The sequence below is a fragment of the Benincasa hispida genome, chromosome 4 (genome assembly GCF_009727055.1).
Source record: "Benincasa hispida cultivar B227 chromosome 4, ASM972705v1, whole genome shotgun sequence".
In the NCBI taxonomy this organism is placed as follows: Eukaryota; Viridiplantae; Streptophyta; class Magnoliopsida; order Cucurbitales; family Cucurbitaceae; genus Benincasa; species Benincasa hispida.
Genome location: NC_052352.1, coordinates 4,143,139 through 4,160,040, shown reverse-complemented (window position 1 = coordinate 4,160,040; position 16,902 = coordinate 4,143,139). Strand labels below are relative to the sequence as shown.

Sequence of the window (16,902 nt, the reverse complement as noted above, 5' to 3'; positions counted from 1 at the left end):
TAAATTCCAAATTTTCCTTTAATCAAATTTAAATTCCAAAATTCTTCTCTAAGCAAAAAATTAAAATTAAATAATTTTTCACAATAATCTAATTTAATCTTCAAAAATCTAAAATAATTCTTAAATATTACAAAATAACTTAATTTAATTTACACATAAATTTGGGATGTCACAAATTAAGTGTCTAGTAAGTTATTGACCTATTTAATTTTTTCTTTTTAAATGTAGATCGTAGACCTATTAGATATAAAACTAAAAGGTCAATATCTTAACCGCGTATAACAAGTGTGTACAACAAGTGTGTGAATTTTTAAAATGTCAAATATATTAAAAGACCAATTCAATACAAAATTTAAAGTTTAGAAACTCAATAAATACCGAAAATTAGTTTAAAGACCTATATATCACTTTTTACAATCTAATAACCTATTAGATGGTTTATAAATTTTTTTAACATATTATACACAACTTTTTATTACCTATTATACACAATTCTAAAAGTTTAATTTAGTGACATAAATTCGTAATTTAATCTTTGGCAAAAACGAGATCATGTTCCATGTACTATAAAATTTGCTAAATGTTATTCCATATACATTAATTTTTTTTTTTTTTTTTTACTTTCATTAAATCTTAAAATTACAATCTATTTAAAAAAAACAAATATATATATATCAAAATTCATATCCACTTTCTAGTATGAATTTTGAAAATATATTCACATTATGTCATTTTTCTAATGAAAATGAATATTATTATTTTATCAATTTTGATAAAAGAAAACTTTGTTTTAACGAATAAAAATTAGAAAAATAACCTAAAGTACCACTAAAAAAAATTAAGATTTATGAAAGATTAAAACATCATTTTGATCCGTGTACTTTAGATTTTTTTCTATTTTAATCTTCATATTTTCAAATCTTTAAGTTTACGTACTTTAATAAAACTTTAAATTTAGTCTATTATCACTTTTTCATAACTATGGAATATTTTCAGTGTATTTTTTTTTTTACATGAAAAAATATTAAAAAAGAATACATAGATGGAGTGTGTTATTTTAATTTATTGTTTTTAGAAAAGCATTGTATGCCTACAATAAAATAAATAAATACACACACATATATATATTAAAAAAATAAGTGATGGAGATTAGTGCCACCAAATGATGGATTGGGTCATTGGTGAACAAATCTAGAAGGAAGTAGGCTGAGTTCAGCATTCATCTAATGATTATCAAATTAACTGAACACAATAAGTATATTATATTGTTTCTAAATTAAGTTGATTTTTCACATCCCATGCACTGTTCTGTATCAAATTCAGGGAACAATTTGTTTTCGAAAAAATCTAAATATCAATTTATATCTTTAAACTTTAGTTGCTATATCAAATTAAATTCTAAATTAAAGTTATATCAATTTAAACTTCAAATTAATAATTTAAATTCCGAACTTTCATTTTTTTATCAACTTAAAATCCTTCATCATGTTTTATTTGGATATACTTAGAAAAGTTCAGAATTTAAATTCATATACTTATGAAAGTTCATGGTTTAAATTGATAACCCTCAAAGTTTAGGGTCGAAATTGATATAATTATTAATTTAAAGTTAAATAGATCAACTCTCAAAATTTGAGAATACAAATTGATATTTATGGAGAAAATAATTTTAAAAAAATGTAAAAATCAAGGTAAACTTTTCCATTATGTGTTTGATTGGCTTATTATAAAGTCTCATTTTATTAAAAGCACAACTAAAACATTAACATAAACCTATAAAATTTCAAAAGTGAATTTAATTTAACCTAATTATCACATATTTTTTATCCAACGTTCGATTTTCTATCTTCACAATTATCGTATTCAAAATTTGTAAAACTTAGATCTTGTATTACAAAAGAAACACTACAACCAATACAAGTTCATTCACCTAATCTAAATGTATATATTATACAAACTTGGCCCCTCATTCTTATATAGTAATTTACATAACTCTTGATGCATTTTTTAAAAATTGAAGGTTGAAATTTTCGGTCTATATATTGATTTTTTTTCCCAATATATATATTTATAATTCATTCAAAATAGAAAGAAAAAGTTATATATGAGCCCACAAAGTCGATGCCCAAAATACCATAAAAATTAAGTCATATTTGATGTGTTGTTCCAATTCCAATTTTAGTTAGCCACGAAGTCTGCAAAGTCTTTCAAACTTTCCTATTAAACCAATCTGTTACGTTGTTCATATGCATCGAACTCCAAGGGATGTTGGCTTCATGTGTTTTAATGATTCTGAATTTATAAAATCTATACTAAAACAATTGTGGTTCTATTTTGTAATCATTTTCTTCGATTTAGGTTTTTGTTTTTAAAATTTGGACGTGTTTTCTTTTCGTTTCTTATTTATGATTTTCATATTTCTTATCTAAACGTCTGTATTCTTAGTCAATTTTTAAAAATAAAAACGATTTTTTTGAAAACTTTTTTATACCTCGTTTGGTAATCATTTCGTTTTTTTTTTTAATTTTGAAAATTAGGTATATTTACTCCCTATTTCTTACAATAATTTACATATTTATTAAGTATAATAGTTGAATTCTTAGTCAAATTAAAAAAAAAAAAAACAAGCAAACAAAACAAATATTTTAAAAACTATTTCTTTAGTTTTCAAATTTTGGCTTATTTTTTAAATTATTGGTAAAAAGTAGATAAAAAAAATTGTAGGTAGTAGTAGTGTCTATAAACTTAATTTTTAAGAACAAAAAACTAAAAACCAAAAACTAAAAATCAAATGGTTATCAAAAGTGACCTTAATCTTCAAAGTTTGTTTTGATTTTGAAAACATTCTTGAAATGCAAACAGCACACATAAAAATTAATGGAATAGAAATAATGATTATAGGTTTGATTTTTTTTTAAAAAAAATCAAATGATTATCCGACCGAATCAAATTTGATTGGATGTTATAGAGTAGATTTCATAAGTCCAATTTTATTAGTTTTTTGAGGGCACCAAATATGAAAGAAATTTCGAGGGAAAAGGTATTTATTAATTACCCTGAATTATTCAGGTGTTTAGCACTAATTTTTATCGGTTACGTAACGCGTAGAATGATTAACAAGTTCATAATTTAAAACAAATAAAATTGGCACTAAATATAAAATCCAATTCAATAGTTTATATTAAATCTATGTTCAATAATGCAAAATACTCTTGAACATTTCAACCATTCAACTTTGAAAATTTTATTTTTATTCTCCATCTCTGATTTGTTCGTGAAAAAACATTTGAAGAGATTTTTTTTTCTCTTTAAAATAAGATAAACATTAAAGCATCAACTAATTAATTAATGTATACAAATTAAAATGCTAATGTGATATTATTTGTAGCATCATGCATCTAAATAATTAACGAACTAATTAAGGTGTAAAAATTGATTACATAAGTGATTGTAACAATATTTCAAAGATAAAATAAATAAATAATATCATACATATTTTTTTTAGAAATAAAACTAGAAATTTACACATCAACTTTATTAATTTATTTTTCTTTTACCATTTATCGATTGTTTTCAAATATATGAAAATAAACCAAAATATTTATAAATATAGTACAATTTCACCGTCCATTTGAGATAATAAGTAATTTATCACAATCTATCATAAATAGATTATGATATTTTATTATTATTTATAAATATTTTAAATAGTTTTGTCATTTAAAATAATTTTTCATCATTTTATCTTAATAAAAGAATATATTCATTTCTTTTTAATAATTTTAAAGTTCAACGACATTTAAAATTCAAAAGTAAAAATAAAAATTTTAAAAATTCAAAAAACACAATTCAAAAGTAAAAATAAAAATTTTCAAAATTCAAAATACAGACGTGTAACAAAATCTCAAAATTGATAAGTATATATATTTTAAATTATTAATATAGTTTTTAACTTTAAATTTAAAACGAGGGGGACATCTTCCTCCTCCCAGTCTGTAACCTATGGGTAGCCCTATCTTTCATGTACCCATTCCCTATTTTCAACCATAAATAAATAAAGCTTCAAGTCAAATCAGCTTTATATATCACACTCAATCTCACGCATCCCTCCAAATCCAAAGGACTCTTTTGAGGCCCCCAACACAAATATAATACTAATAATAATAAATATCACATATTTCTGCACTATAATTTTTACCAAATTATACTTTAATATAGCTCCACTTAAAACCTAGGTTTAAATCTTATCCTCATTTTTATATTTTAACTTTTTTTTTTTTCACAATATATGAGATAGGTAGAATTATAATTCTAACTTTGTATCAGGATCTTCGAGCAAAGAGACAGTCTCAGAGACAGATACATAGGTTTTAACTTTCTATAGGATATAGTCCTCCCAAAAGGTAATAAAGGCGTGCAAAGGTTTCTTTGAACTAAACAGAGATTGACCATCCAATGCAAATGTAGAAGGGAGATTGACAGTAGGACTCGCCCGTCAAATAGAGATACAATTTGAATTTAGTGATCCAATGGTTCTAAATGAAAGGGTCGTCACTCAACATATAGAAGTTACTGGATTCGAACATTATCTGACTTTAAGGTCGATCGCACAAACCTTATACTAGTTGAAGTATATGTTCATTTTAAATAAAAGTTTTTTTTTTTTTTTTGATTCTTTTGCATTTAAATGGTTTCGATTGTATATATATTTAAATTTATGTGTGGGTTTTTATTACAACAAATATAGAAAATATTCGTGTTAGTTTTAAACATATACCATGATCATTATTTTTAATAGTCTTTTTCATAGTTTTATACATCAAAATAAAACCCAAAGTTAAAAGAGGAATTTAAACCTAAAATCTAATCTCTCTATATACGTAACATAATATTATTCCTGGGAGCACAATAACCTCAAAGTTTAACGTACCCCATCTAAAATAAATTCATTACAACTGTTCATTGGCCCCAATGTTTTTCTTTCCAATAATAATAATAATAATAATAATAATAACAAATCTTCAATATACATACTCTATCATACATAACATCAATAGCTTTATTTTTTTTTCGTCAAAAGACAATATTTTCTTAAATGTTTTTGAGAAACATTATATGTATCTCAAAAGTTTGATTAACGACATCAATGTCTCCATCGATATCCATTCTAATCGATACATTTTTAGATAAATGATTTTTTTTTTTAAAAAAAAGGTTAAATTAGCATGTCACATCATTATTTAAACAAAATCGTTAATAGCAAATAATTCCAAAGCTAAAATTAGTAATTTAAAGGGGAAAAAAGAAAAAGAAAAACAAGTATGAGCTCAGTCCCTTGCCTAGTTAATTATGAAGAGTACTTAATAGAGGCATATTTGAGGACAAAACTAAAGATAGGATAAGAAACAATTATTTGATGCATAAACTAAATTGGCAAGTTTTATTTTCAGAAACTGTTCTTGGAACAATCCTTGCTTCATGTGTTTTCTTTCCTTTTTTTTTTCTCTGAGTTAATTGTCCACTTCCACAGCTAATTAACTTGGATTTATTATTTCTGTCAAACTAAAATAAAATAAAAACAAAATAATACTTCTCTAAACCTTTTTTTTAACCTATAATTTTGTTAACATTTGTCACTAGTAAAAAAGTTTTAAAACATTATTAAGACATGGAGAAATTATATAAACATGAACAATACAATAATGTGAGTGTCAGACTTTAGAGCATTAGACTTAGGGAGGGATATTAATTTTAAGTCAAAATTAAAGGGGATTAAAATTGGTCCCATTGGTCAGAAATAATGAAAAGCTGTTGAGAAAAAAATGATTAAAAAAATTAAAACCATAAATAATTGAGGGATTAAAATTAATTAAGATGAAGAATCACAAAGAAGGTCTCTGACATAAAATCGTCTCTCAATATTCCTTCAATTATATAAACGTTATATTCCTCTAATTTAACGTACGTGATTCTTACCTTCTTCTGCAGGTATTGGCCATGGATAATTCAAAGTTACGATTCATTCATAATGCCGGCACCGGCGCCGGTACCGGCGATTTCAGGTTCGTGATTTTCGTTCTGCTTCTTCACAGTGTTCTTGTTGTTATGCATCCAGACTTTAAGAACTTGACGTTTCACTCCGACTTCCGTACAGAATCTTTCCACTTCTTCATTATCGTCTTGTTTCTGAATCCTCCATCGACTTTCTCTGCAAACTCAAGCATTCGATCCTTTTGCTCCTGTGTGAACTTTGTACGGAAACGCTTTTCGACAAGGAGAAGGAAGACGGCGGCATGACCTCGCATTAGACTGAAAACGTTTAATCTTCACTAGAAGACTCGTTTCCGCCGCCACCGGCGAAGGCGAGTTCATCGGAGCGATGATTGGAGCAGTAGGACTGGAATGAAGGTTCAATGCCATGGAGAATTTATGGTGACCATGGAGAGCGGAAGGGATGGCAATGGTGGAGGAGCTGGAGATGGTTAAGCATTAGACCTCTTCTGTAATTAGGACTAATATTCAATTGACTCTCAACGTCGATTTCTTTCCGGTGGAAGTTCCGGTGACATTCACAAGCAGCGCATTTCAGTGCCTCTAGGTTCCGTCTTCACCACTCGGCATAAACTCTCCACATCCGTCGTAAATATTCCCCCAACGCTCGCCGCGTGATTCTTCAAACATTCACGATACCTAACTCCAGAAACCGCCCCCCGTACCTTGGATCTACCGCCAGCGGAAAAATTACCTCACCTCCACCTCCACCACCCCCGCCGCCGCCGCCGCACCAACATTCTCGCCATTGTGGTGGTCGGTTTGGATATGGTGATGAGAGCCGTTATGAATCGAGTCTATTCTCCTTTCTGAGGAAGTTTCCCCAAAAATATGACCATAAGCACCGGCGCCACCGGAAGAAGCTCCAGGCATTATTACTTCCTTCTCTTGTTCTCTCATATCCATACGAGTAAATTCCAAAACCCTAAACCACAGAGATAGATAGAGAATGAATTGGAGGAACAAATAAAAGCTCAGATCTCAAAGAAGCAAGGAGAGCAAGAATCAGGTACTACATACATCTAATTAAATCGAATTAAATTAAACTGCCGCTACTACTGCTGCATGCTCATTTGAATTTCCTCCATGAAATTAGAAAAAAACAAGGGAATAATAGGAAAAGAAGAACTGGGACCAAGCTAGCTAGGGTTGGGGTTAGCCATTAAAAAAGATCAAAGTGATCAGAAATCAGAAACCAATTTTTTTGAGATTAGGGTTTGAGAGAGAGAGAGAAGGAAAAGAGGAAGGATGCTTCAAGGGATCCAACAGGCTAGGTACATATCCAACAAGAGACAGGTTGGTTGCTTAAGGAGAAGCTAGGGAAGGAGAAAGAAGAGAGAGAGAGAAGGGAGGGGAGGAAGGGGTAATTTTGGAATTTTTTGGAATGGGTAAAATGGCACCCAAAGAGAAGGGCAATACACAAAAACAACCGACAACGTCATGTTCATCCCTCTCCCACGCCCTGCCATAAATGGGACCCAGAACCCACCCCCTTCATTATTGCTTTATTTCTCTTTCTATCTCTAAGCACTTGACCATGGTCCATCACAATGCTCTGTACTACTACTCATAACCATACCCCCTTTTGATGCGACCTTACTTCCCTTTCATATTCCCCCTCCCTAAATACCCTCATCTTTTCTTCTTTCTTTTCCTTAATTCAACTTCTTTCTCTTTTCATTTTAACTACCAAAATACTTACCTCCTAACCCCTTCTCTCCTCAATTCAATTTTGACACATATCACAAGTTTTTTTTTTTTTTTAAAAAAAAATATATTATTTTGTGGTAGCATATTACTTTAAGTGCACCCTACATATCTCTACCACCACATCCTAATCCCTCTTTCTTTTTTTAGAGACCAAATTATATTTTAAAAACATTGGAGTTCGTCGTAAAATCCGCTCTATTATCCTTAAACAATTATCAGGATGGTGGACGAAGAGTTGATAATATTTAAATATATTCTTTTTAACTTTATCCAACCAAATATACTAGTCATTGTTATATCATTTCATGTCATTTTTGTTTCAACATACGGTCTAATGCTATAATTGTAATTTAAAAATATTTGTATAAAGTCTCAATATTATTGCGACTTTTCAAAGAATAAAAGTGTTTTTGAAAAAGAGCAAAGTTTAAGAATATATATTTTTAGTTAAATAAAGATTACATCACTAGTTGCAATTAGGCCAAACTCGAATTACACTCATCTTCATACCACCATTCCAATCATAAAGGGAAAAAAATATTTAAAAAATATTTTTAAGTAAAATAAAAATCTATCTCTTGGCAACTCGTGATTTGACACTTGGGTGAAATGTACAATAATGGGTGTAGTGCAGTATGCACTTAAGTTTTTTTCTTATAACCTTAGTTTAAGAACTTTTAGAGTGGTGTTTATTTTGCTCTTAAACTTTCAAATATATCTAATAAATACTTAGTTTTCAATTTTGTGTCTAATAGGGTCATTGATGTATTCAAAATTTAAAGGAAAAAAATAGTTGATCTATTATATATAAATTAAAGTTTCATGTCTAATAAACTCTAAAATTTTATTTTTGTACTTAGTAGAACTGCGAATTTTAAAAAGCACCTAATAAGGCAATGTTTTATTAGATACAAAATTGAAAATTCATGGATATATTGAACAAAGAATTAGAAGTTTAAGAACATGTTAGACACGTTTAAAAACTTAGATACCTATTTAACACAAATTTAAAAATTTAGAGACTTACTTTTAAAGTTCCAATATCGAATAAATCATGAAATTTAGGGCTTAAACATGTAACTTAACCATGAACATATAAATATATACTTGCTTTATAGACACATTGTATATAGGCGCGTGTTTCAATTAATTTATCGTACCTAATATGTAGGCCGTCTTCGCATAGACCAAGTATTTTCGACTTTATTGTTGTAAGTTTAGGTGTTGAAATTTGAAACTGATCCATATATCTTTGTTGGTTAATGAAGAATGAATGATAGGGTAGATTTAATAATAATAATTATTATTATTATTATTTTTAAAAAAAGACAAATTTAAAGTTGTGTTTGGGGAAAATGTAGAATATTTAAAGTTGAGAAATTTATAAATTAGAATATTTGAAAGGTTTAAGAAATAAAGTGAGTGAAATAGGTAGGAAAGTTATAGGATCAAAACAAGATTTGTACTCCCATTTTTAATCAGAGGAAAAAAAAAACATTGAACTCTATATTATATATCCTCCTGACCACTATAACTAATAATCATGTAAGTTTCTTTTTATTTTTTTTGCTTGGCTTTTATGATTATTGGCCATTTATTTTCCTTGGAATAATGATTCGATCTATGAGTTTAATTATTCGATATTTTGCTTTTGATTTTTTGCTTTAAAATAGATCATTCTTCTTATATTAAATATGTATTCTATGGAGGAAAAGAAAAATGAGGTTAAATATTCAATCTCACGGAAGTTTGAGAGAATAAAATTAATCTAATTTAAATATATGTATTTGATAATAAATTCATATTATAATTGTGTTTCATTTCATATTTGTAAATCATAAAACTAGTTGTAATTATTGGTTTAATATTAGATTGACTATAAATTATTATTAATTAATTTATGAACATATTTTCTAATAAAAAAATTATATAGTTATTAGTTTGTATTATTATATAATTTATATTAAACCACGCGATACATATTTAACTTCTTTCTTTTTTACAAAAAATTAGGCTTGTAACATGATAAACTTTCTATCTTTATTTAATATATAATCATGAATCTTAAATACTATCATTACAAATTTTAGATATAATAAAGGATAATTATTTTAAATGGTAAAACTGTTAAAAATATTTACAAATAATAGCAAAATATCGATATGTGTCTATCTGTGTCATGATATACACAGATAGTAGTTGATATTTTATTATTATTTGTAAATATTTTGGTTCATTTTTCTATATTTGAAAACGACCCTATAATAAAAAAAACATATAAATATTATTTTGAGTTTGCACTACTTGGATCACATAATTTGAAAACAGTTTTCATAAACAAAATATATTTAAACTGTCTACCAAACACATATTTGTTAATTTTAGTAAATCTTAAAATGTAAACAAAATCTGGATTGTCAACCAAACATACTCTTGTTTATTAAAGTTTTCCCTCTCTTTTAGGCTAACTATAGAGCACTTTTAGTATTAATAATTAAGTGTATAACAACATCTTTAAAAAACTGCAAATATAGCAAAATCTATTAGTAATAGACTTGAATTAGCGATGTAGTCTATCATTGATAGACATCGAAAGATAGATCTAAATTTGTCTGTATCTACAAATAGATCTAAATTTTTCTACATCTACAAATTTCTTTTGTATTATGTTATATCTGTTAATACGTTTGGATCCATTCTCTTTATGTTTGCAATTGTCTTTTTTTTATTTAGTATAAATGCATGTTAATTGAGCGCGACACTTTTCACTCATTGATTTGAGGATTCAAATAAGTTTTTTTTGAAAATATTTAAAATTCAAAAAAAAATCTTCTCATTAAAAATTTCAAAATGTCATACGAAAAAGAGGAAAAAAAAAATATATGCATCACTAAAAAACAAGCTCTCGAGGATGCACTATCTATTGCTTTCCTTGGTTTAGTCTAATTCATTTGTTGTTGTATAGGTGACCTTCTACCATTTGTTGGTACATCATTTTGCGGTCCCATAATATTCAAACGAAACCATGCATGAAAATATATTTTCTGTGTATGAAGCTAATCATTACAAATCCTTTTTTTTTTTAAAAAAAAAAATGTTAAATCCTATTTAATTTAGTCCACATATATCATTAATCCTTTTAAATTCACACTAATTTAATCTATACACTCACTCACACCCCTAAATTACCAAATGTTATTAACCGATTAACCATCAACTTCACCATCATATTTTATATACTATCTTGACTCTGTTGTCTAACATTTCAAATCACTTGACGTGATCGTTTCATGATATTGAAGTTTTGCACCTTTATTTTAGACTTATTTTGTTTAGAGTTTAGGAGGGATGTCATATAAACCATTATAAATCTTACTTGCACATCATCTATATATCATGTATTATGTTGTTCATCAAGATAATATGACTGTTTATTTCTATAGACGTAGTTAACACATTTTTGTCGGTTTATTTCTCTTGATACCTTAACTTATTATCACACATTTTATTTTAGTCTTTCATTTTTTTTTTTTTGTCATTTATATATCATTTAACGAAAAAAATTCAATCCATTTTGACATCCAAACTCAACCTGACCAACAAAACTTCAAATATCCGCTGCAAATATATCATCCAACTAAGAGACAGCAAAATAAACGAAAACAACATATCTAAAGCTTTTAGAATACGAAAATTTATGAATTAAAATAAGATTTAAAATGAAAGGAGAAAGGGACATTGATAAACCACATGAATTAACAGTGGAGTAAAATGGGAGGGGTAAAAGTGAAAAGTGAGAAGGTGAACAGTAAATGGGATTGTCGCGTTGCTTTCTGTGTGAGTGTGTGTGTGTGTTTGGGTTTGGTACAGAAGAGAGAGAGAGAGAAGGGAAGAGGTTAATTCTGAAACCTCTGCAACAGCACGCTTGCCCCAAGCAATGTCTTTACCTTTCTGTGATGCAATCGATGGCTTTTATTTGTCTTTCTTTCCACGTCTTTGCTTTGGTACTTGTTTTTCCCTAAACCCATTTTTTCTCTCTTTCTTTTGCTCCACACAGCTCCTTCAAACTTCTTCAACCAATCCCCAATCCTATTTCCCAATAACCAACCAAACCCTAAGCCCCCTTCTCTCTTCCCTCCCTTTTTAACTCTATACGGGTTCAAATGTCTTAAATCAGTTATCTGGGATTTCAAATAATCAATTACAAAGTTTCGTTAGCACATTTGAATCTTGATTTATAATGATATTTATATTACTTATGATTTTGATCGTAGGATTTAGAAGAATACGTTATATGAACTCTTCCTCTTTTGTTCAAAGTGATCTTTTCTCTCTAATAATAAACATATTCTGTTAGTTGACTTAACTAACACATTTTTAGTAAATCATGTAAATCTCTATGATAATTTCTTTACTCTTTACGTTTTTATTTCGAAATTGACAAATAAATAATACAAAAAATGTAAAATATAGAGAATTGATACACAGATTTACGTGGTTTATTGACAATGTGTTATCTATGTTTATGAGGTAGAGGGAACAATTTTATTAGAACATAATGTATGCCTCTAGGGCCAAACAACAACTTCAAGGCATTCTAATAGTTTTTATGTGTTTCTTTGATTGTCAATTTCTTAAACCACTCAAAATGAACTAGCGTTTTTTATTTTATGGGTTTGTTTGATGGCTTTTGCATGTATTTAACATATTTCTAAACTTTGTGAAGGTCTATAAAATATGATGGTTCAAGCCATTAAAAATCAAAATCTGATTCGACTCACACACGTCCTATATCTCCTGCAATTTTGTTGCCAACAAGCATCTTGGTCCTTTCAGAATGATTTGTCTCATCCAAAAGGTTACCCAATATATAATTGTTTTTTTCTTCTTTTTAAGGAGCCCAAGGTAGGATTGTTTTAAGTCAAACATGCCTAATCGTTGAGCCTATGATTCGATTATTGACGAAAAAGGTGAACATTATTAGTACAGATAGAAACTATAATCTATTTAAGTATTTTTTTAACCAATATTTGCGACCTTTCTAAATTCCTCTAAGATGTAATTCGATATTTTATTAAAAATAAAATAAAATAAAATCGGTTCGTTGAACTCTGTTTTCCCCCCTATAAGTCTACAACTTTGAAAATCATTTTGAAATTTTAGGTAAAATTTTAGAACTCTTCTATTATTATAAGTTTGGTTTTTTTTTGAATAAAGTGTCTAAATAATTTCTTAACTTTAAAAGTTTTAAATAAAATTTTGAACTTTGAGGGGGGAGGTATGTATTTAATTGTTATACGTTAAAAAATATATATAATAAGTTTTTATAACTTTGATTTACTTATTTATTTATTTTGAGAATTACTTTTTAGTTGTTATTAATTATTAATGATTGTTATAAGAAGATTCATAATTTAGATTAACTCCATTGAATTAGCTTTTAACTTTCACTCTTACAATGTTCAAATCAATGATAATTAATCCAAATTATAATAATAACAGCCAATAATTAAGTCGAATATGATAGATCATCGTCATGATAATGACTCATCGATGCTTGTTATATTGTTTTTGCTATTTTTTTGTGATCATTTTAGAAAATGTTTGAAATATTTTAACTCGATTTTGATAAATTTACATTAACTTTGATTTTTATTTTATTCATTTTTCTATAAGGATAACATTTGTTTTGGGCTTTATTCGACTTGGGAAAATTAGGCTCAAGTGTATTTCATTCGTTACTTTAAGATGGGGCCCATTATCGACGTCAGGCTATTTTCAATGGGCCTGTTTTTACAATGCCTAATAGCATCCATCACGTGCCTCGTTTTTCATGATGTTTTCTTTTTTTTACCCAAAATAAGTAGATTCAATAAGACATGAAAGCTCAACCATTCAAACATTTTCAAAAAATAAAAAGCAGTGGTTTTTAAATATACCAAAATGAGTCAATTTATTAATAAATATATTAAAATATTACTATTTATTAGTTCCAGTCTATAGTGTCACTAATAAATAATTACATTTTTTTTTATATTTAAAAATATTTTTAGTGATTTTACTATTTAAAAAAATTACCGTTATTTAAGAATAATTTAATAGACTGTCCCAAAAGTTGGGTTCAAGCAATATTTGATCTAATTTCTCAAAATTAGATTTTATAACATTTTTTCAAATTAATATTTCATTCATGTTGAGGAAAGTACATAGGAAACAAGTAAATGAAAGGGAGAAAGCATGAGGAAGCAAGAGGAAGAATTCGTGTGTGAGAACTGAAAAACAGAAGAAAACATGAGAAGACATGGTTATTAGCATAATTGATTTAAATCTATATTGAATTGTTCATGCAAAATTGTCAAGAATATATATGTACCGGATTCTATTGAAAGATTGATGATGGCTATAAAGTGACTTTGTCTTCCTCAATTCAAACTCCGAATGTCCTGGGATTTCTCTCTAGATTGGATTAAGAAATACCGAATGCTTATTGTTTTAGTATGTTGGGACCATAGTCCTAACGTCTATTTATATACTATACTAGGGTTCCCATTAAACCCTAATTAACTAGTTCATACTCAATTAGGAATCTAGGTCTTAATAAATTAGATCACATAATATGTCCAATCTAATAAAATAATCCAATGTGATAAATTATTAGTTCACATACATAACTCATACTTTAATTAAACGTATTAGTATTTAAATGCGTCTAACAATGGTGACTCAAGTAAACAATTAGAAATTTTTTGTTTTGAAAAATTGGTCAAATTTTATTTTACCAAATTTCTGGATCATCCATACAACAATCAATCATTTAACACCACCCATTCTAATCTAGAGATGACAGAAGAAATTTTTCCTCTAAAAAAAATGCAAGAACGAGCTTATATATATATATATATATATATTGTTGTGAACTTGAGGAACACAACGGGAACACGGATACCAATAAAATATATTATTAAAATAAATATAATATAATACAATAAAAAATGAATAAATATTAAAATAAATTAAACATAATATGTAAATAAACATAATAAAATAAATTAGCAAAATATAAAATAAGAATTTTCTCTAAATTCTCCATTTTCTTCAATTTTCATAGAATTTGCCCAATGTGTGTTTCTTCCAAAACCCACCAAATGTCATTATTTATAAGCAATTTGGTAAATAGGAGATGAATTACATGAACACTAATAATGTGTAATGTTGAAACACATGGACAACACTTTGGGAAATGGAGACATGACATATGGTCAATGAACACTAAGCATGAGCATCTAATCGGCATCTATTATCATAATATTTATAATACTTCTTTTTAGATTGACATTATATATATAAAATATGTCTCGTTAAAATCCTACTAGGAAAAAAAGGGAAAAAAACCTAGAGAAGGGAAAAGAGTATATATTTCGTATAATTTATACTTCTAAAATGTATATTTACTCTGCCTCATGGAAACATCACTTAGGATCTCTGAGTCGCCACATTCAAATGTCCTGCACCAATTTTTCAAAGATTGCGATAGGTACTACCTTTGTAAATAAGTGTGCTAGGTTATCTTTCAAACAAATTTATTGTATAGTGATATCGTCATTTTCTTCAAGATCATAAGTGTAGAAAAACTTTGGTAAAATAGGTTTTATTCTATCTGCTTTAGTACATCTTCTTTTGATTTGGGATATACATGGTATATTGTCTTCGTATAATATTGTTAGAAGTTTTTTATTAGAAGACAAACTATATGTTTTAGGAATGTGTCGAGTCATTGATCTTAGCCATATACATTCTTGACTAGCCTCATGAATTGCAAGAATTTCAGCACGATTTGAAGAAGTAGCTATTATGATTTGTGTCTGACCACCATGATACAACAATTCCTCCACACGTGAGTAGATAACTTGTTTAAGATCTAGCTTTGTGTGGATGAGATAAATATCCAGAATCTGCATAACCAACTAAATCAAATTTTGATTTATTTGAATAAAATAAATTCATATAAATCGTTCAGATAATGGAGTATATGCTTAACTTCATTCCAATGTCTTTTTGTGGAAAAAGAACTATATCTAGTTAATAAATTTACTGAAAATGCAATATTTGGCCTTGTATTATTAGCAAGATACATAAGTGCACCAATTGCACTTCAGGACCAAGTAGTTCTTCATTGTCATCTCGAGGTCAAAATATATCTTTTTTCACATCTAGTGAATAAATTTTCATTGAAATGTTCAATGGATGTGCTTTGCCATATAGAACCTCTTCAAAAAAAAAAAAAAAAAAAAAAATTGTATAATTCGACTAATAAACAAATATCTCATATGCTAAATGTTCAATTTGTAAACCAAGGCAAAATTTTGTTTTTCCGAAATCTTTCATCTCAAATTCTTTCCTAAGATATTCCATTGCCTTTAAAAGCTCCTCAAGAGTCTCAATTATATTTAAGTCATCAACATATACAGTTATAATAGCAAATTTTGGTTGTGATTTCTTTATAAAAACAAATAGACATATGCGATTGTTTTGATATCATTCATTCGAAAAAATATCCACTCAGGCGATTGTGCAACATTCGTTCTGATTGTTTCAATCCATATAATGATCTTTGTAATTTTATTGAATACAATTTCCAGGTTTGATTTATATGTTTTAGATACCTTAAATCCTTCTGGGATTCTCTTATAGATATCATTATCAAGAGATCTATATAAATATGTTGTGACTACATCCATAAGATGCATGTCCAGATTTTCGTTGACATTCAGACCAATTAAATATCTTAATGTAATTGCATCCACTATCGGATAATACGTCTCCTCATAATCAATACTAGGTCTTTGTGAGAAACCTTATGCAACTAGTGCTTTATATCTTGTGACCACATTATTTTAATTTCTTTTTCTCACAAATATCCATTTGTATCTCACAACTTTGACATCTTCTGATGTTCAGATTACTGGTCAAAAAACCCAATGTTTTGAAAGTGAGTTTAATTCTACTTCGATTGCTTCTTTCCACTGAAGTTAATCTTTTCTATGTCGACATTCTCAACAGTTTTTGGTTCAAAATTCTCATTTTCAGATATAATATCAAGAGCAATATTATATGCAAAAATGTTTTCAATAATTACATGAG

General features: G+C 27.8%; 1 protein-coding gene across 1 annotated transcript; it reads right to left on the bottom strand.

Moving 5' to 3' along the window:
- Positions 1 to 5,835: 5,835 nt before the first annotated feature.
- Positions 5,836 to 7,962, bottom strand: LOC120075110 (zinc-finger homeodomain protein 2). Its single transcript, XM_039028285.1, is given in 11 exon segments — positions 5,836 to 6,200; positions 6,203 to 6,268; positions 6,271 to 6,366; positions 6,369 to 6,455; positions 6,458 to 6,472; positions 6,475 to 6,597; positions 6,600 to 6,653; positions 6,656 to 6,748; positions 6,751 to 6,783; positions 6,786 to 6,976; positions 7,072 to 7,962. Coding segments are annotated over 11 exon segments (948 nt in total). The 5' UTR covers positions 7,074 to 7,962; the 3' UTR covers positions 5,836 to 6,012.
- Positions 7,963 to 16,902: the final 8,940 nt, after the last annotated feature.